At 45.5% G+C, this 22,165-nt stretch overlaps 1 protein-coding gene across 4 annotated transcripts in view; it reads left to right on the top strand.

Annotated features, from left to right (window-relative positions):
• G3BP2 (G3BP stress granule assembly factor 2) overlaps positions 1-18,948 on the top strand; it is a 297,094-nt gene extending 278,146 nt beyond the window's left edge. For all 4 annotated transcript variants that reach the window (XM_078676048.1, XM_078676046.1, XM_078676047.1 and 1 more), the window contains one exon: positions 15,623-18,948. In XM_078676048.1, the coding sequence (XP_078532174.1) occupies positions 15,623-15,892 (270 nt within the window). In that variant the 3' untranslated portion in view covers positions 15,893-18,948. The remainder of the gene's footprint in view (positions 1-15,622) is intronic.
• Positions 18,949-22,165: the final 3,217 nt, after the last annotated feature.

Raw genomic sequence — 22,165 nt, 5'->3', positions numbered from 1 at the left:
CAAAAGGGCATCCCTTTATCGACCCGGTTACACAGACCGTGCTAACAGCAGACTTATTGCTCACTGTTTGGAGATCTCCTCTCCAAACACACACAATTCAGGGCATGTGGAGCTTGCAGCAAGAGCAGATTCACATAAATCATCTAGAGCTTCTTGCGATTTTTCTAGCGCTCCAAGCCTTTCAAGTTCATCTAGTAGGCAAAGCTGTCCTGATAGGTACAGACATGACCGCAATGTACTACATACAAAATCGGGGGGGGCACACACTCCAGCTGTCACAACTAGCACAGAACATCGGGAGGTGGGCCATGCGCCACAAAATGTATCTCCTCGCAGAACACCTTCCAGGAGTAGAAAATCTAATGGCAGATCTGCTCAGTCCTCAAAGACAACAGATCCACGAGTGGGAACTCTACCCTCTAGTTCTCCTCCCATGTTTTCAGATGTGGGGCTTCCTAGACATAGATATGTCCGACACACACCTAACGCAAAATGACCAAGCTTCGAATCCAGGTATCCACACCCATTTTCCAGAGGCAATGCACTGTGGATGAATTGGTCACGGATATTCGTCTACGCTTGTCCGCCTCTCCCACTCATTCCATGAGTGGTTCGGTAGCTCAAACAGGCGTTCCTGACACTAATCCTAGTTGCTCCCACATGGGCCCGTCAACCCTGGTTCATCACCCTGTTGGACCGCTCAGTAGTTCCTCACCAAAAACTACATCTTACACCCAATCTCTTCACGCAGAGCTGTGGAGAGATGAGACATCCAGATCCCAGTCATCTCAACCTTGCGATCTGGCACCTGAAGTCTTAGTTTGCCTACCTCAGTCTCCTGCCAGACTGCATAAACATTATCAAAGAGGCTAGACGTTCTACCACAAGGTATTGCTATGCAGAAAAGTGGAAGCGGTTTGTCATTTATTGCAATAACAATCAAATCAACCCGCTTGATGCTTCAGTTCAGAAAATGATATGCTATTTATTACATCTACAGCGTTCAAAATTAGCATACACATCCATACGCTTCCATTTTGCTGCAATAGCTGCATACCTTCAAAATAGACAACATCTTTCTCTCTTCAGAGTAGAGTGCCTGTCATTAAACCATTTATGGAAGGACTTAAGAGTCATTGCCCCAAGACTTCCACCTGCTCCAGGGTGGAATCTCAACATTGTCCTCACCAGACTGATGGGTCCACTGTTTGAACCATTGCACGGATATGAGCTGCAATTATTCACTTGGAAAGTTGCTTTCCTCTTTGCCATCACATCACTGAGGAGAGTGGGTGAGATTCAGGCATTAACCATAGAAGAACCATTTTTACAAGTACATGAAAACAAAGTAGTTATTCACACTAATCCTAAATTTCTACCTACAGTTGTTTCTGACTTCCACATCAACCAATCTGTTAAGTTGCCTGTTTTCTTTCCTGAACTAGATTGTGGCAGAACGTGCTCTACACACCTTGGATGTTAAGAGCATTACTTTATTGCATAGAAAGGACAAAACCTCGTTATTCTAACCAACTCTTTGTTGCATTTGCTCCACCACACAGGCAATCCCATTTCTAAATCCGGTATTGCATGATGGATAGTTAAATGCATTCAAACTTGCTATGCAAAAGCAAAGATAACTTTACAAATTCCCTCTAGTGTGCATTCCACTCACAAACTAGGGTCTTCTACGGCTTTCTTAGAAAACATTCCCATAGATGACATCTGTAAAGCTGCAACATGGTCTACACCACACACATTTACAAAACACTGTTGTGTAGATGTTAGCTAGTCAACAAGGTAATGTAGGCCAGGCAGTTCTATGTACACTATTTCAAACAATTGCAACAGCTACAGGTTGGCCACTGCTTTGGGAGATTACTGCTGTATAGTCTATGCAAAGCATGTGATCTGCAGCTCACACGCCTCAAACTGAAAATGCTACTTACCCAGTATGCATCTGTTCTTGGCATGTAGAGCAGTATATTGTCATGCACCCACCCACCTCCCCGGGTACCTGTTCCAGTACTATCTTACTTAGATACATACACATGGACATCTCTATTCTACTTACTAACTCCATTCTCACCCTCTGCGGGAAAACAATCTAACAGTGGAGTTGATGCCCTTGCGCACTATCACCGAAAGGAGTCACCTACCTTGTGCTTGGAAAAGACTTCTTAAAACAAAAACAAAGTGCAACCATCCGGACCCAACACCAGATGGCAGACTTATGCAAAGCATGTGAATCTACAGCTCTACATGCCAAGAACAGATGCATACTGGGTAAGTAGGATGTTCCTTATCACTTTTGCCTCTACTTTCTGTCCATCTCAGCCTTAAGAGGGATGATCACTGCTTTTCAGTCGACAGCACATGCTGCAAACCGAAAATGTTCCTTACCTGTTGCCAGTTTTTGCAGCTATGCTATAGATTTACCTTTTACCTATGCTACCCCATCTCCAGTGGATGGAAAATACATGGCCTAAGATATAGGCCTTTGGGCGGATGCGTTGTGGACATTATGTAGTTGTAGGAAGCTGGCTGTTTGTGATGTATCAAAAATCTGATATAATGCGTAAATAGTCCAGGGGTTCTCGATAGTCGACAGGGTCTTGCTATGCAATCCCAAAGTGCTCTGTGGAGGGGGGTTTGAGGGTGGTAGTGTGGTTGAGCAGCCTAAGGCTTAACACAGAGGAGTGCAAGACATTTTTAAATACACTCAATGATCAATAAATGGCACACACAATTCAAGAAGATCCACAGCAATTTATAAGAATAGCAAGTACCTTTGTATATGTTAAGGCATCAGTGAAAAATCCTTCAGATAAGTACTTTTCAAATACAAATTCTTTTCACTTTAAAAAGTGGACACAGTACAATTTCTGAGTGTTGCAATGTTGTCCCACGGAAGGAAGAACAAGTTCTGCAAACAGGTATAGCACAGCAACTTACAAGCCAATCTCCAGGAGTTGAGTGGTGGGCAAGGTTGCAAACAGGCTTTCAAGGCTTGCGATGCTCGAGATGTAGGGACACCAGGGGGTCCTCCTTTCCATGGCCCTGGGGCTGATCGAAGCAGAGGTGTCTTTAGGTGTCCTGGTTTCTTGCCAGGAACAGTCTAGGGGGTCTGCGTGCAGACAGCAGGCTACGTCTGGGAGCCCACGAGTGGTGAAACCACTAAGCACTCGAGCTCTGGAGGGCTGGGGGACCATGTTGACACTGTTGGCCCACTTAAACTCGGGCCGAAGCAGACTGGTGCATTGGTGGCTTCGGTGCCAGGTTTTGGTGGTTCCGGAGACCTCAGTCTTTGCTTTGGAGACCTTGCAGGATTCAGGTGAACAGGTCCACTGTTCACGGGCAGTCTTGGGTCTTTACCGGAGTCAGGCAGTCCTCCCTACTTTCTGAAGTCAACAGCTGCAGGACAAGTCGACTTTGCCGCAGTTTTCGATTAAGCATGCAGACCGGCGGGCAGGTTTAGTACCAGGTTAGCTGCTGCTTCTCTCCTCTCTACTTAGGCAGCTCTTTGGTGTCCTCTCTTCTTATGCCCTCAGGATCTACTTCTTTGGTGCCAGGCCCCCGCCCCCCTTCCCAGCACTGAATTTAGGGTCGTTATGGGAGTGCAGGGTAGCAGCCAATGGGCTACTAGCCTTTGAGCTCACTACGCCACCTATATGACCACCTCCTGTGGGAAGTGGGCATACCCCGTCCCAGAATTTCTAAGTGTGCTATCGCAAAGATGGTTACTTCTGAAAAATCATGCCCACTTCACAGTAACCCACCTTGGTGTGGTACTAGCCTGTAGGTGGCTCACCTACCTGACTAGTTAATTTTCCCATCTGTCCAGGTGCCAAGGGGTCCCTGGACAAAGGGGTCGGCTTCTTCCTGCAATGGCGAGTCAGATTTTCATTTCACAGGTAGCAGCCCTTTGAGGCTTGCCTCCCAAGGAAGTCTAATCAGCAGGCCCTCCTTTGGGAGGGGCTTGTAAAACCCTCTTACCGGACAGGATTTTGATCTGGGTCTTCTGAGAGCAGAGGCTCTCACCCTAGGACAGTGGTTTTCAACCAGTAGCTCGTGAGCTAATGTAGCTCTCCAGCAACCTCTGAGTAGCTCACCTGTGTGCAGCCCAGCGTATTAAAGTAGAAAGCTTTTGCGTGGTAGAATATGCATAACACAAAATTGAAATTATACAACACTAATAATATCAGTAGCTATCAAATGCATTTCATTGAACATAAGTAGGTCTCAGTACAGAAAAGGCTGGAGACCCCTGCCCTAGGAGGTCTGAACAGCATCTTGAGTAGTAGGGTGGCAGAAACCAATCAATCAATCTTTTGTAAAGCGCACTACATACTCGCGAAGGGGGGGGCGCTGCTGATCGAACAGCCAGGTCTTGAGTATCCTCCTGAAGGTCAGCAGGTCTTGGGTCTGTCGTAGGCTCAGTGGGAGGGTGTTCCATGTCTTGGCAGCGAGGTGAGAGAAGGATCTCCAGTCAGTGGTTGTTCTTCGGATGCTCGGGACGGTTGCGAGTTAGAGTACGGCGGAGCGGAGCTGGTGGTTGGGGATGTAGGAGGAGAGCCGTCTGTTGAGGTAGGCTGGGCCGGTCTTGTGGAGTGCTTTGTGTACGTGGATGAGGAGCTTGAAGGATATCCTCTTGTTGACGGGGAGCCAGTGCATGTTTCTCAAGTGGGGGTTGATGTGGCCATGTCGTGGTACGTCGAGGATAAGTCTTGCTGAGGCGTTTTGGATGCGTTGTAGTCGTTTGAGCTTGGTCGAGGCTACTGCGTAGAGGGCGTTTACGTAGTAGAGTCTGCTGCTGACGAGGGGGTGGGTGACTGTCTTTCTTGTATCTGTCGGGATCCATCTGTAGATCTTGTGGTGCATGCGAAGGGTGTTGAAGCGCTGGAGGAGACGACGGCGTTGACTTGCTTGGTCATTGAGAGCGTTGAAAATGATTCCCAGGTTGCGTGCGTGGTCTGTGGGTGTCTCGGCTGCCCCCAGTGCCGTCGGCCACCAGGAGTTGTCCCAGGCTGAAGGGTTGGAGCAGAGGATGAGGACCTCAGTCTTGTCCGAGTTCAGCTTCAGACTGCTGAGCTTCATCCAGTCGGTGACTGCCTTCATTTCTTCGTGGAGGTTGGCTTTGGCGCGGATGGGGTCCTTGGTAAGGGAGAGGATCAGTTGATTGTCATCGGCGTAGGAGATTATGTTGAGGTCGTGCTGTCGGGCGACGTGTGTGAGCACGACCATGTAAATTTTGAACAGTGTCGGGCTGAGGGAGGATCCCTGGGGTATGCCGCAGATGTTCTCGGAGGCTTTGGAACAGAATGGGGAGGCGGACTCTCTGGGTTCTGCCGGAGAGGAAGTCCATTCCAGACCCTTGTCTCGGATCGCGTAGAGTGCGGTGGCAGAATGTGTCGAAGGCGGCAGAGAGGTCTAGGAGGATGAGTGCTGCGGTCTAACCATTGTCCAGCAAGGTCCTGATGTTGGTGGTGGCGATGAGGGCAGTCTCAGTGCTGTGGTTGCTGCGGAACCCTGACTGGGAAGGGTCCAGGATTCTGTTTTCTTCGAGGTATTGGGTTAGCTGTCTGACGATTTTCTCGATGACCTTGGCCGGGAAGGGGAGCAGAGAGATGGGCCGGAAGTTCTTGAGGTATCTTGGGTCTGCCTTAGTTTTTTTGAGTAGGGCGTTGATCTCGGCGTGTTTCCAGCTCTCTGGGAAGGTCTTGAGGATGCTGCTATGCGATGGAGCTGCTTGCTTTGTTGAAGACGTGGTGCGGGAATGGGTCTGACTGAGAGCGGAGTGGATTGTGCTCATGGTCTTGGTGTCATCGACGCTCACGCTGGCCCAGGCTAGCAGGGGGTCGTTGTCGATGGTGTGTGGAGGGTCTGTTGTGTACTTGTCTGTTGCGGCTGTCTGGGTGTTGACGCTGTCGTGGATGTCTGCTATCTTGCGGTGGAAGAAGGTGGCGAGGGAGTCGCACAGGGCTTGCGACGGCTGGATGTCATTGGTGTTGGAGCTGGGGTTGGAGGTTCCTTCACGATGTTTTAAGAGCTCCTTGCTATTGTGTGTGTTGTTGTCGAGGCGGTCTTTGAAGGAGGTCCTCTTGGTCGCCCTGATGAGGTGGTGGTGGTTGCGGATGGCGTCCTTGTGTGCTGCGTGGCTGTCCGGAGATGTTCACTGTGCCATTCCTTCTCTAGTTTCCGGCAGGCTTGCTTGGAGGCAAGGAGTTCTGGGGTGAACCAGCTGGCCCTCTTGCTGGTGTTTCTGTGGGGGGGTTTCTTCAGCGGTGCGAGGTTGTTGGCGCAGTCCTCGATCCAGCGTCTGATGCTGTGGGCAGCGTCATCGGTGTTGGAGGGTTCGGTGGGTGGGCTGTTTGCATGTAGTTGGTCTTCGGTGATTTTGCTCCAGCAGCGGCTGGGAATCTGGTGGGTGCGGTGGTGTGTGGTGGGTTTCTGGAAGGCGAAGTGGATGCAGCGGTGGTCGGTCCAGAGGAGTTTGGTGGTGTGGCTGACGGAGACGTGAATGCTTGAGGAGAAGACTGGGTCGAGCATGTGGCGGAGTGGGTGGGTGTTGTGACGAGTTGCTTCAGTTCGAGGTTGGCGAGGTTATAGATCAGGGTTGTGGAGTTGTTGTCGTTGTTGTTCTCAAGGTGTTCAGTTCTCCGAGGAGGATGTAGTCGGTGGAGGTCAGTGTTTGCTGATTAGGTCGGCGATGGAGTCGCTGAACTGGGTCTGGGGTCCGGGGGGTTGGTAGACGAGGGTGCCTCTGAGGGTGGAGTTAAGTCAGTCAGTCAGTCAAAACTCTTTATTTCGATTAATTAAAAATCATAAAAGACAGAATAAAAAACATGCTACCTAAAAATTTAAAATATTTGCATAAATAGGTCTACAAAAATTACGATCAATATACAGCCTATTTACAATACATTAGTTCCTCAATATTATTGTCAAGACCAAATGAATCCAATAAAACAATTTATCCGGGTATGGGACCAACTGGGCGTTTAAGCACAAACGGTCTTTTTATTATTGATCCGGGCCGCTGAGGGTGGAGTCAAGGTCTATGTGGATCTGGAAGTGCATGTGTTCGGCGGTGCTGAGTGTGTCGGCGGTGCTAGTCAAGACCCTGATGCTGTTCTTGTGGACGATGGCGATTCCTCCGACTCAGTTGGTGCGGTCTCTGCGGGTGATCTTGTAGCCATTTGGGATGGCGATGTCTGGTGCGGAGGAGTCGTTCAACCAGGTCTCCGTCAGGAAGGCGTGGTCCGGGGATGTTGTGTTGAGCAGGTCCCAGAGCTCGACGGCGTGTTTGCTTCCGGAGCGGGTGTTCAGTAGTATGCAACGGAGGTGGTTGGGGTCTTTCTTGGCGGGGTGGTTCAGCTCTGAGGCTGGTGTAGCTGCAGTTCCAGCAGGTGAAGGGACAGTGTGTGCGTTTCGGGGCCGCCTTGAAGCAAGTGTTGCTCCGTCCGGAGTTGAGAGCGTGCAGAGTGCTGGCGGCGTATGGGCGGCGGTCGTCGTGGCGGGTGCGGGGTTCTGGCGCTGGGCGCGGACGGGCGCAGACAGGCTTGCCTTAGGAGCTCCCGATGTGCGGCCGCGCAGCGGCCGGCATATATGAAGAGGTGGTAGGGAGGAGCAGCTGGGAGGTGGGGGCAGCGAGTGGGCAGTCGGGGGGGCAGGACGCGGGGACGATGAGGGACGATGAAGGGAACAGAAGGCAAAAGGGCACAAAAAACGAGGGGAAACTAGTGTCACAGAAGGCAAGAGGGCACAGAAATACAGGGAAAAAAACGAGTGACACAGAAAGCAAAAAGGGCACAAGAATACAAGGGCAGCTGAGAAACAAAAGGGAAAACTGGGTATAGAGGCACGGGGGCAGCGAGGGGAACAGAAGGGAAAACCGGCATGAGAGTCACAGGGACAGCGAGGGGAACAGAGGGAGGAAAACGGGCACGGACCACAAACCGGCAGCGGGGGAAGACAGAACAGCAGCAGTCACAGACACATCAATGAAATACAGGCAATACAATAAAATAATAAAGCGGAAGATGAACAAACCTACGGCCTTCCACTGGCCACCATGGATGAGGCGCAGGTGGTAGCCTGCGGGTGGTGGAAGGCCTCAAACTTCCTCGTCATCTGGGGCAGTCCGCAAGCACGCTAGAGGCTGGTAGGAATTATGGGGCAACTCTAATGTGCCCTCTGGGTGCAGCTTTTGGTAAATCCATTACTGGAATAAGTGTAGGTTTATTAATATGAGATGTTTGATACCAAACATTGCTATTTTCAGTGAAGCCATCATGTAGCTTGGGAACTCGTTTTCACCAGTGTCCAGCACATGATTCAAAATGGCTTCCCTGTCCATTTGCATTGGTGTAATAGGACTGACCAGCATAGGGGCATATCTGCTCATATAGTTGTGCCCTCACAGGTGATATTCAGCACCCTGTCTTAGGGCTGTCAGGCCCGTTGTAGGGGTGACTTAAAAATATCACATGCCGTGTTGAGGGACATAGCACACAGTGAATTGATATGTTGTGTTTTCACTTTTGTTTGCACCAAGACGCGCAGCCTGCAATGGCAGTCTTGTCTGCGCTTGGTGAGGGGTCCCTTAAGGTGGCATAATCCGTGCTGCTGCCCTTAGGGACCCAATTTAGTAACTCAGGCCCTAGGTTACCAGGGCTACCATTTACTAGGGACTTACAGGAGGTGCTAAAGGTTTTGCCAATTGGGGAAAAAATTGTACAGCTTTATGTAAAGAACACTGGTACTAGGGACCTGGTTAGCAGGAACCCAGTACACTTCAGTCAAAGTTGCATCAAATACCAGGAAAAAAGTGTTTTTTGGGGAGGGGGAAATACTGCATCAAAATATCCAGTTTCCTACAGTAATCACAAATTATTCTTAATATTTAAAGAATAAGTATGCAACTTGTAATTTTCGAAACCCAACACTATATGGCTGGATAGTGAACCGAATATGAATCTACAATGCAACAAGCTCCAACAGTTGGTTACACAACTTTTCCCTTACTACTTTAGGCACAGATCATCTGATGTTGTGCATCCATTATGAAGTGAGTGTTGGAGTTTTCTCTTGGAAACTGTTAGTTGAAATTTCTGGAGTAGCATTATCCTTTGTTCACACATACAGTAAACAGTGGTGTGGATATGCAAACCAGGAAAGAAGTACAAGTTGGGAAAAGTTTTAAATGCTTTTTATTTGTCTTTTCTGCTTTCTGCCACCAATCCATTAGGGAAATGGGTACTGATGTGCAGTCTGCACAAGATGCCTATCTTCAACTCATGCTGCAAATGGAAAATGTTTTGTAACTTTAAAACGTACTGTTCGAGGCATAGATCGCCATCTGGTGTTGTGTTCGGATGTTTACACTTTGTTTTTCTCTTGGAAGAAGTCTTTGTAGTCGCGTGGTAGGTGACTCCTTAGGATTATAGCACGCATGGGCATCGACTCCATCTCCAGATTTGTTTTTTTCTGCATCTGGTTCGGTTGTGATTTGCTGCGCTCTGGGTCGACCTCTGGTTCGTACCCCCTTCGACACGCAATTCCTCTCCACTCAACGGTATTGTCTTGATCGCGTTTCCCTTTCGATGTGCATCTTTAAAAACAAACTCCTCGATCTTCGCGGGCCGATGGGGCTATCCGCGCCGACCACGCCTGCAGTCAATGGAAAGGACTCCCCTAAAAAAATGCCCCGGGTGTGGTGCTAACTTCCCACACACGGACTTGCACGAGGTTTGCAATCTCTGGCTCTCCCTGGAGCACGAAGACAAAAACTGCAAGGCCTTTGCATCGTTCAGGTCGAAGAAAACCATCTGTGACCGTCTGGATTGATGTCACGAAATGTCTTGCGGAAGCAGCTAGATTCCGGACATCTTCGGAGCAGATACCAATGTCCAGCCAGAGCAACAAGGTGATGAAGACCTCTCCTAGGCCGACGACTGACGTCTAAGAGGAGACAATCACCCCGGCTCAGTGGTCCATGAGTACTGAAACTCCTCTCTCAAAACCCAAACCTAAGGCTCCGGTAGTGCTCTCGGGCTCTGGTCGACACCAGCAACATGGCTCAGACACCCCGCCCTCTGGCCCGGTTATGAAACCTAAAGACAAGCCTTCTGGCTTGAGCCAGCCCCTTTCCGACGCCGAAAAGTCACTTTCGGCACAGAAGCACAGGACCAAAGATGTGCCACGCCCTTCTTTGTCGGCACCGAAGACAGCTCTGACGCTGAAACCCTCGACTTCGAAACATACCAAGGACAAACAGCCGGAGCCAAAAAGTATCAGTCACAAACTCCTACAAAACCTAAGGAGCCCAAGCAAAAAGTCTCCGACTCGGTCCAAAGAACATTCTGACCCAAAATCTTTGGCAACGAACAAAGACATTTTACCCACACAGTCTGTATCTAATTTAACGGATCCAAAACAAAAATTCTTTTTATTGACCCAGAGACTGGCAAAGTTGTCACCAAGCCTCCAAAAAACGGCAAAGCGGGAGACTTCAGAGGACATTAAATACCTTTGAAACGAAAGATGAGTACTAACCCCTCTCCACCTTCTCCTCCCCCAGCTGATCCAAATCTTTGAATTTCTCCACCACACACCCCACAACATACTTTTTCACCTCAAACACCAGATGATGAGGATGACGTTGGGACTATAGATCCAGATGGGGATGATGATCATCATACCATCCCACACGAGGTAGACCCTTGGGATGACTACAACTCCGATCCCGACCCACATAGTGACCCGAACCTCTATATATGTAGGCCATCACCACCTGACGACAATATTGGGTTTGCGCAACTAATCATTAGGGCTGCCCAATACCAAGGAGTACATTTACATTCTGATCCCTTAGAGGAAGATTTTAACTTGAAACCTTTGCACCCTTGCAAAAATCCATGCACCCTTCCAATGTTAAAGGGCATGCTCAAACCTGCTTCAGAAGTGTTTAACCCCTTCAGTGCTAATGACAAGGGTAACTCGTCATGGAGTTTCCATTGATTTCAATGGAAATTACATGGGAATGTTGGGATCGGCTTAGCATCCAAGTGGTTAAAGACCCTGTCAGGGCCAGGATTCTCAACACCAGGGTAGACAAAGTATAAGGCAGCTCCCAATGACCCAATTTACATTAAAGGTCAAGTCCCTTTAGATTCTCTTGTGGTGTCTAATGCACACAAGAGGGCAAACCATCAGAGTACAGGCGACACCCCCCTCCTGATAAGGAGTCCAAACTAATAGACGCATCTGGTAAACTTATTGCGTCACAGGCTGCGAATCATTGGCGGATTGCCAGTGCCTAAGCTTTAATGGCCAGGTACGACGGAGCGCACTATGATGAGCTTGAAAAGCTCATGCAACACCTTCCTGACCACTAAAACCAAAAGCTAACAACTTCATACAAGAGGGGAAATTGATCACAAACTCCTCAATTAAATGTGCCTTACAATTCTCTTCCCCCAGAGGTTCCTTTCGCCGCTCCTTCTATAGGGCTGGCTTCAAAACCATTGGCTCAGAACATTCCTCTTCTTCCTATAAGAGCCCCACACAAACCTCCTCCAAAGGATACATTTGTGGAGGCTACAGAGGCAACAATGGTAAGTGAAGAGGTTGCAGCAACAATCACCGCAACTCCCCTACCACCAAACAATGACTTCCCTGTACTCCCATTCTCCCCCCCCCCCCCCCCCCGATCATCCTACTCCTGTTGGGGGACGTCTCATAGTTCCTACCTGTTTGTAATTCAATCACAACAGACCAGTGGGCAAGACAAATTATCCAGTATGGTTATTGCATGGAACTCCACTCTACTCCCCAAATATTCCTCCCAGACAACGTCGAGTGTCCTCGGAACATCTGACACTTCTCAAACAAGAGGTTCTCTCTATTACAAACACATGCAACTCATGAAGGCCCAGGGGTTTACTCCCTCATTTCCATATTCCTAAAAAGGACGACTCTCTCAGGCCCATATTGGACCTCGGACCCTATACCTCTACATTCAGTCGGATCACTTCCACAGGGTCACTCTCCAACGGGTGCTCCCACTGCTTCAACAGGGCGACTTTCTCTCGACTCTGGACTTAAAGGACGCCTACTTTCATATTCCCATTCACCCCGCTCACAGGAAATATCTCGGGTTCATGGTAGACGGACAACACTACCAATTTAAAGTCCTCCCTTTCGGGGTGACTACAGCCCCCAGAGTCTTCATCAAGTATCTTGCAGTAGTTGCGGCCCACTTACGAAGACCGCACATTCATGTCTTCCCTTATCTGGACGACTGGCTCATAAAAGCCAAGTCACACAGCAGCTGTGTGCAAGACGCACACAAAACAATCCAACTGCTTTACGACTTGGGATTCACAGGAAACCTCACCAAATCCCGCCTCCAACCGCCCAGCATACAACAATATCTAGGGGCTACCATAGACACTTCAAAAGCTCTAGCATACCCCAGCCCAGTCAGAATAACCTCCATACAAACTCTAGTGAAAAAACTTCAGCCTCAACACTCACTACCAGCTCGAGTGTTCATTCAGCATATCAGGATGATGGCCTCTTGCATTCTCATCGTCCCTTATGCAAGACTCCAAATGCGTCCCTTCCAGGAGTGTTTGACACGTCAGTGGAACCAGGCTCAAGGTCTGCTAACAGATCTGTTGTTGGTAGATGACAACACCCATTGCTCTCTGCAGTGGTGGAACACACAAAACTTTTCCAAAGGGTGGCTGTTCGTCGACCCAGTTATACAGATAGTGCTAACAGCAGACTCATCGCTCACCGGCTGGGGAGCTCATCTTCAAACCCATACCATTTATGACATGTGGGTCCCTCGACCTGGAATTGGTGGCGATCTTCCTTGCATTAAAATCTTTTCAACTTCACCTCGTAGGCTAAGCTGTCCTAGTCCGTACAGACAACATGACAGCAATGTATTACATACAAAAACAGGGAGGACACACATTCTCTGCAACTTTCACACCTAGCTCAAAGCATATTGAGATGGGCCATTCCTCAGAACATATATAACTCCTTGCAGAACACCTCCCAGGAGTACACAATCAGATTGCAGGTCTGCTCAGTCGTCTGAGATGGCAGATCCACGAATAGGAACTTCATCTTCAAGTTCTGCTTCCATTCTTTCAAATGTGGGGCCATCCAGAAATTGACTTGTTCGCCACACACCAAAATGCCCAAGCTTAGCATCCAGGTATCCACACCCATTGGCCAAAGGCAATGCGCTATGGATGAACTGGTCAGGCAAATTTGCTTACGCTTTTCTGCCTCTCCAGCTCATTCCACTACTGGTTCGGAAACTCAAACAGCATTCCCTCACAATGATCCTCATTGCTCCAACATGGGCCCGACAGCCATGGTTAACACCATCTTGAAACGATCAGTAGTTTCACATCAAAAGCTACACCTTACCCTAGCTTCTCACTCAGAATCATGGAGACATAAGGCTTCCAGATCCCAGGCAACTTAACCTTGCATTCCGGCACCTGAAATCTTAGAGTTTGGTTACCTCAACCTCCTGCCAGACTGCATGAACATCATTAAAGAGGCTAGACATCCTACCACTAGAGCTTGCTATGCCGCATAGTGAAAAAGATTTGTAATTTACTGTACAAATAACATCAACCCACTAGATGCTTCTATTCAAAACATCACCTGCTACCTTTTGCATCTACAACAATGTAACCTAGCGTATAGATCCATTAGACTACACCCAACACCTGTCTTTGTTTAGGGTATCAGCTATCAAAGCATTTATGGAAGGACTTAAAAGAATAATTCCACCTAGAATGCCACCCTCTCCAGTATGGAACTTAAATTGGGTGCTTACCAGACTTGTGGGTCCCCCATTTGAACCTCTGCATAAATGTGAATTACAGTTTCTCACCTGGAAAGTAACTTTCTTGGTTGCCATCACCTCTCTGAAAAGTCAGTGAACTCCAGGCATTAACCATACAAGAACCATTTCACATCATAACAAAGTGTTTCTTAGGACTAACCCAAAATTTCTATCTAAAGTTGTGTCTGCTTTCCACCTTAACCAGTCTGTAGAGCTCCCAGTTATTTTCCGTCTACCAGACTCAGTAGCAGAACGAGCTCTTCACACTCAAGACGTAAAAAGAGCGATATTATACTACATCGAAAGAACAAAATCCTTTAAAAAGACTAAATAACTTTTTGTGTCCTTCTCCCCACCTCATAAGGGCAATCCTATCTCAAAAACAGGGATTGCAAGGTGGATTGTTATATGCATCCAAATATGCTATGCTAAGGCCAAACGCACATTAACCGTTCCCCCTAGAGCTCACTCCACACGTAAACTGGGGGCATCTATGGGATTTTTAGGGAACATTCCCCTAGATGACATCTGTAAAGCAGCAACTTGGTCTGCACCTCTTACATTCACAAAACACTATTGTGTAGATGTGCAAGCAAAACAACAAGCTAGTGTGGGCAAGGCTGTGTTAAGAACACCTTTTCAAACCACTTTAACAGATACAGGTAGCCACAGCTAAGAGGATAACTGCTGTGTTCTAGGCGTAAGTATACGATCTACAGCTCATATGCCTCGAACGGAAAATGCTACTTACTAATATGCATCTGTTCTTGGCTTGTAGAACTGTAGATTCGTATACGCCCACCCGCCTCCCCTGATACCTCTATCTGTTTCAGAACTATCTTACTTAGATACATTACACATGGGCATCTTTTCTAATTCTCACTAACTCCATCATAACCATCCATGGCAAAACAATCTGGAGATGGAGTCCATGCCCGTGCGCACTATCGTCCTAAGGAGGAGTCACCCACCTCGTGACTACAAAGACTTCTTCCAAGACAAAAACAAAGTGCAAACATCCGAGCCCACCACCAGATGGCGATCTATGCATAAGTATACAAATCTATAGCTCTACATGCCAAGAACAGATCCATACTGGTAAGTAGCATTTTCTTTTCAGTTTGTGTTCTAGATTTTCATCCCACCTGCCAGGGGACAATGGAGGGTAGTAAAGAAGCCAAAATCATAGAAAGTATGCATAAAGGTTTACACACTAACGCAGATTCTGTTGTGGAAATATATGCATAATCTGAAGTCGATCCATGTACCTGTGCATTGTGGGTTTCAGGGAACATTATCATGAGTCATTTGATGCCAGCCCAAAATCCCAACAAGAGTTTGCTGCAAAATTGTTGCTTTATTCTAAAACCAACACTAGAGGGCTAGAACACCAGAAATACATAACCTGCAGCATGTGAATCACATACATACTTTCAATATGAAACTTGCAGGTTCTCCTTCTTTTAGAATATTTGCATCTAGAGAATGAGTCTTTTGGGCCGTAGTATTAAACTTTCTCATAAGTTGCGAGTGTAGACTGGATTTTTTTGTTAAGAGACTGGCATCAACCTAGCCAGGATATGCACTCCTATTCTCTGGACAGGCTTCCATTACAGGTAAGCAACTTATTTTAAGCTACAACTAATTTCACTGAATTGCAAGTCTTGTTTAAATGCTTAAACTACCATTCATAGTTGGGGTATTGTCTAAATCTATTTGTACCCTTCTCTCCATTTCCTATAGCCAATTATGTTCCGTGGTGAGGTGCGCCTAAATGTTGAAGAAAAGAAAACTAGAGCTGCTAGAGAGAGAGAGATAAGAGGTGGTGAAGACCGTCGAGACATTCGACGCAATGATCGAGGCCCTGGTGGTCCCCGTGGATTAGTAAGTGGTGGCATGATGCGGGACCGTGATGGAAGAGGACCTCCACCACGGGGAGGCATGGCACAGAAACTAGGCACTGGGAGAGGCGCACCACAGATGGAACCCCGTTACACGGGGCCTCGTCGTTGAGACCGCCACTGCAGACAAGTCCAGCTTGGGCAGTGCTTCATTATTCGTCGTGTTTGCATTCTTGTTAATTTTTGGCTTTGGAATGTGACACAGCCTTTTTTGATCATTTCCTTTTGACGTGAAAAGCATCCTTTTGGTTTCCAGTTTAAATTGAGGTGAACATTCTTTCCCGGTTTCTGAACAGGAGTCACTGTTTTAATTTATAAAAATCTAGACTTGGAGAAATAAGAACTGAGAAACAGCCATTATCTTAAAACTGCAAACTACCAACAACAAAAATGGACTGCAGGACATGCCCTTCGAATTCTGGTCCTTTCGGTCTAATCTCTCTTCTGCACAATTTGTATAAGTATTACTGTGGGAAACAAAAGTAGTGCACTTTGTGCAAATGGAGAAGCTTGCCTTTTTTTGTTCGTTTAGAACAAGTGGCTAAAACAAAAACTTGCGTTTATGCACTCATCAAAATGCACTATTGGGTACTCTGAACTCATTCAGATTGTCATCTGCAGAAGGAGGCAGGAAACATAATCCTTGGTCCTCTTTTTCAGATTGAGAATAGTTTATGAAAGGATGCCGGGCATCTGATTTCCTTGCCGTGACCAACATATTGTACACACTTATAAACCTTAACAGACTGCAACATATTTCAGAAGAAAGCATTTTTAGTTGTGATGTTCTCTGGAACTTTAAAGGTTTATGGTCCTAAGTACTAGACAGTTTTTAAGATTGTCTAGCCTGCCCCTCTACAACGTAGGGATGGCTGAGCTGTGCAACACACCTTTACCCTTTTTTCTTTAAGCTTTGTAAAGTGACAGTGGTCTTTGACTGTAATTTGAGTTATCGGGTAATGTAATAAGCATGATGGTGCCTTCTATTAACACATCATTCCAGTCCTGCTGGCGAGTTTGTACTGTGTATGAATTGCTGCACTACATAGCCCAACAACTCCAACAAGTTAATGATTGTGGGGGCATGCAAAATTGCAGTATCTATATAGAAGCAAAAGTTGATCAACTCTCCAAAGTGATCTACCTTCATTGTGTGTTACCATCTCCTATGACAAGTGATTGGAAGATTCTCTGAGGTATTCATTCTCGTCTTAGTTAAGATTGTGAATGGTAAAGAAATTGTGTTCATGCAAAAGATTGGGCTTCTGAGACCGGTGTTTGTACTTTCCATTAACTTATAAAGTGCTCTCAAATATCGACTTGTGCATCAGGGATACTGCAATTTTGAGAACAGCAGTTCTAAGTGGTTGCTTCCACATTCTCTCTGGATATTACAGATTTTTGTTTTTTACTTCTCCTGGTTTTGCACAATTCTGGTATAACATGCCTGTTTGCTTGACTTGAATTGTAGGCAAGATATTTTTTGCTGTTCTTTTTAAATGATACGTTCTTTAATTACTTTAAAATGTTTGCAGTCTACTTCCTTTATACCGATATCTGCACATTCCAGCAAATTGCAAATCTTGCAAAAAATGAATGCTAACCTGAGTTTATTGAAGACTAAATCTTTTTCCTGCTTGAGGAGGAAAACGTGACCACTTATAGCTGCTGCTTTAAGCATGGAAGACCTCATTGAGCTGGACTCCCAATAGCAAAAATCCACATGCTAGAGTAGCAATTTCTTGAATTATGCAACTCTTCTTGTGAACTGATAGGTGTGACAGAAAAGAATAGGGTAAAGTGAGACTCTGCTTCTGTTTTTGTCTTTATTTGTTTTTTCCTTGAGGTCTTCCTTGTTTGATGGTAAGTCTTGCACTATTTCATACATTTCTGGGACACAGATTTCTCATGGTTTCGATTTTATAAATATATATTTTTTCTGTGTTTAAATAAAGCCGTTTTACATTGTTCAGATCTGTTACTTGGATATATTGTACTTGAAGTCCCTATTGGGAAGCATAACCATAGACTTGTTTTAAACCTTCATTCAAATTTCTCACGGGAAAACAGTTTGTCAGCAGTTCTATTTTTATTTATAATTTTGGGAGGGGGTAGGCTTTTTTTTTTTAATAAACCCTCTAAACTCTCTTTTGGCAGCAACTCCTAAAAATCACATATGTAAGCTTGAAAAAGAATTAAAACTGTTTTCAGGGGCTCTAAGCTGCCGGTCTTTTCTAGAAAAATGTAATGAATTGACTGACTGCGAACCGCATACAAAGCAGTTGACCTGATGATTGTTCAGCTTATTTACTATGAACTTAAAATGTTCTGGTCCCTTTTTCTAGTAAATGTGCCTCATAAAGCAAGGTAACTAACATTTTCACCTTCGCTGGTTAATTTGTTGGTGGTAGTACTCTGTCACTGCAATTCAGTTTGAACACAAATGACTTACCATCTTGGCATTGTTTGATGTAGAGAAAGGACAACACTTGGCCATCCTTATTGCTGTCATATGATGAGCATTACATGCTAGTAGAATCTATAGTCATTTGTTGGGTGAAAATCATTTTTACTCAAGTTTCCATTTTGAATGTGTTGAAACCTAAAATAAACTACTGATGTCTTCAGCATTTTTCAATGTCCTGATTCTCTATTGTAGGTGCGAGTTCACATTAAGATTATTTTCGCCTACATTTTATTTTCTGTGTGAGCCTTTTATGGTTGTATATCTTTGAAATACATTACTACTTGTCTCTGAAGATTTTAGAACCAAAAAAGAGAATGTCATCTTTGCATAATTACTTTAAGCCCTCTCTTGCTGAAGCATTCACATTCTCTTTAGCTGTAACTAGAATGTGCTAGTGAATTTAACAGCAGAGGTATTTTTGATGCTGCTTATGTTTTGATGTGAGACTGTGGTTGTGGTTTGACAACAAGATCTTGCCTCCTTGCATTCCATGGACCGGTTTAAAATTGTTGGCATTGTAATAGCTCATGGTATGTCAAATAGGTTGCTTTGTTATTTAAAGGTTTTTGACGTGCAGTTGAATTCGAAAGTACTTTAAGACAATATTTTAATTGATCAATCTTGCCAAATATGCACACAAATCCACTAAAATGAACAGATTTCCTTGCATTTGGAACAATAAACTCATTTGGATACCTGTATTGATTGACTCTGTGATAACCTTGCTAAGTGTATACAATGAATCCTCCAGTGTTACCTATCCAGGGCTTCACTAAATCTTTCAGCTAATCTTAATTCAGAGTGGCTATATTGCAAGTTATTTTTATGGTGAAGTATGTAATCGATAAGTTAACTTTTTAATCTAACTGTAAATTCTAGCACTCCATCTACCTCTATTGCTTTTTTATTTCTGCTGTACTGCCACCATACCATGGTGCTGAAGAGGGAAATGCATGTTATACATGCCTAAAAATAAATTGTACCATAAAAGGAAGTTACTTCAGACTTGCTTTTAGTTTTTAGCTATCTTTCAGATGCTAATGGCCTGATGTGATGTCCATGGGTAGGATCTTGTTGTGACATACACCTGTCATTTCTCCTAGCTTGAGTTAAAAGAAATAAATATGTACATCTGTGTTCCACAAATTACTACAGACGATTATATTGCAGTGTATTTTTTTGCAGCAAAATCTGTTAAAGGATGCATGCCATCTGGTGTTTGGAAACATCTGTTTTTGAAACGTTTTTCTTAAGTAGAGCATGTCATATCCTGTTGATTACCCTTTCTGAGTTTACTCCATTGAAGTAGTGTCATTGTTTTCTTCCAAGTAGTTTAGACTTATGCATCTTGGTCATTCTTACTCTTTAGTAAGTTGCAGCCATAATTGCAAATTGTTTATCAACACTTAGGAAGCCGTTTAGGCTTTTGGGAATATCTTCTAAATCTTCAACTATTGCTTTTATTGATCAAACAAGATGGAATGTTGTGTCAACCATGCCATGTGATGACAAGCCAACAATTTGTACTGACAGTTAATGCTGAACTGGAGAGAAAGTTCAGTCTGCTTAATCATCGGTGCATGGTTGCACCAACCCAGATTTTGCCTGCTGAAAGTCTCCTCCAGCATCTCCAGTTTCTAGCCTCTGGGTGACTGGTCATTTTCTCCAAACAAGAGTCCTTCTTGACAGTGAAGACAGTCAAACTGTGAGACTGTGTCCATTTTTAGTATTCCCTGTTGGAATGAATCTAGCTTTTTTTTTTTTTTTTTTCTTTTTAGAATCCTTGCCAGTGTTCCTCAACTCATTTAATGTTTTGTTTATTCTTCATATTGGCAGTGGGTACACACAAGCTTGTGTATGCATTTGAAAACCTAGCGTAGTCTTATAGGCAAACATCAATGCACATTTCGCTGTTGGTCTCATGGCACTCATGCAAGTCAGAATTAGGAGTATGGTAATAGTTGTGGATGATACTGGGCGAATTTATAACTGGATGAGTATGTTTTGCAACATGAATCTTTTCTGGATTCACATGCTATGCATTATCCTGCCATCTAGTGTTTGGGTCCGGAATCTTCTCCCAGAAACTTTTGTCCTACTACTATTTGTGTTTTGTTGTTGGTGGGCATCAACATACCTCCGTTTGGTACCCACTGTGACATCGTTGTACTTCCCTCGCAAGCTCCCACCTTTGTTCACCATCTTCAGATTATTTTTTTCTTCCGCTGTTGGATCTGGATACATGCAGGAGATTCTCCAACAACTTAAAGAAGAAAGTTACTGAAAATCTGGGAAGAATTGCTGTAAATTCACCGAAGGAGTCCTCAAAGGAAGATACCTGGGAAGTTCTGGGACCATGACTAGGTATTTTCAACAACGAATACAGAAAATGCGCGAGCAGGTGACTCCCTGTTCTCGGTTATGGCAAAGACACCATTCCAGTTTTGAAAAAATAGCCACCATAAATTTGCAAAGCAGGACCAGCACGCATTCTGCAACTACTACTTGCATTAGATCACCAAACCAAAGATTGTAACACCTGTTCAGTGTTTGCACCAACGACTCCGAGGATAAGACCGAACAGCCCACCATACAATGCATGGCCAACATCACACGCCATCTCTACTAGATTTGAGCCTATCCAGCAACTAGGAGGAGAACTTAACCGAAGGTTCAGAAGGGACGTGGAGGCTGACATCTAGATCATAGACTCTGACCAAGGAGGTAAGAAGACGTTGAAATCCGAGGTAAGGGACTCACTGTGAAAAGAAGAAGAGAGTACTCAAGGCCGAAATGTGCAATATCTTGCAAAGGAAGAAAGATGTTGACGAAAGACATCCAGATCCTGAACAAGTTTTAGACTTCAAAGGAGCAAAGGGACAAAGACCTTGAGGAGCTAGACACCTCCAACTCATGAGCCTCAAGAGGACCAAGAACAACAAGTCTTAGAGGAGGAAGAACTAGTTTTCCAGGGTTCTGAGGCTTCAGAATACCAGGTGATAGGTAGGCAAGATCTGGAAACTCTCACCCGAAGAAGGGGTAGACCTATCCCCTTCAAGACCATCACCACCTGATAATATTGGTATATATAATCAGGTAATAAAGAAGGCAGCAGAGAGGTATGGAGTACTGCTGGAAGAAGAAAACAAGCATGTTTCCTTATAGAAACAATCCTGCTTACACAATCAAGGAACCAATTTTTACCAATGCTCCCAAGTGTATAAGATCATGGAACAAGACACGTTTAAGGAAGTCACTTCTAGGGCAGAGAAGTAGTACAAGCATTCTTCTAAGGACAGAAGTTATATAGGAGGAACTATCCCGGCAGATTCAATTAATTGCATCTACAGCCAGGAAAAGAGCCACTGTCCCAATCGCCACAGGACCTCTTCCAAGTAAGGAAAGGAAATAAATGGCCCTCATAGAAAGGTGGAAAGAAGTGCTGCAACCCAGTAGCGCATTGCCAACTCCAATGCATTGCTAAATCGACATGCCTGCCAACATTGTGAAGAAATAGGGGAGTTGCTGAAATGTATCCTAGAGTAGTACCAAAGGAGGGCAGCACACCTGGTGGGGGATGGAAAATAAATCACCAACACCCATTTAAAATTAGCATTGGATGCAGCAGAAACATCAGGAAGGCAGATAATGAAGGGGATCACGGAGAGACACCATGCCTTGCTAAGAATCTCTGGTGTCTGAAAGACTATTAGTTATGGATTCCTCACCTTACAATTACCCTCAGGTGTCAGACTGGAACCGGAGATTTTTTTCTGCAGCAGTACCCCTGCACGTCGGTGGGTGGCGTCCGTCAACTCCGCATTTGTCGTTTGCGTCGTGGTCACCAGAATGATGTTGCAGTATCTACTTAGACACCGCCCCTGCGCGCTGACGGCAGGTCTTTCTTTTTCCGGGCCA

Source organism: Lissotriton helveticus, chromosome 2_1, assembly GCF_964261635.1.
Source record: "Lissotriton helveticus chromosome 2_1, aLisHel1.1, whole genome shotgun sequence".
In the NCBI taxonomy this organism is placed as follows: Eukaryota; Metazoa; Chordata; class Amphibia; order Caudata; family Salamandridae; genus Lissotriton; species Lissotriton helveticus.
Note: the sequence above shows the minus strand (reverse complement) of the source record. Positions and strands in the feature narration are given on the sequence as shown.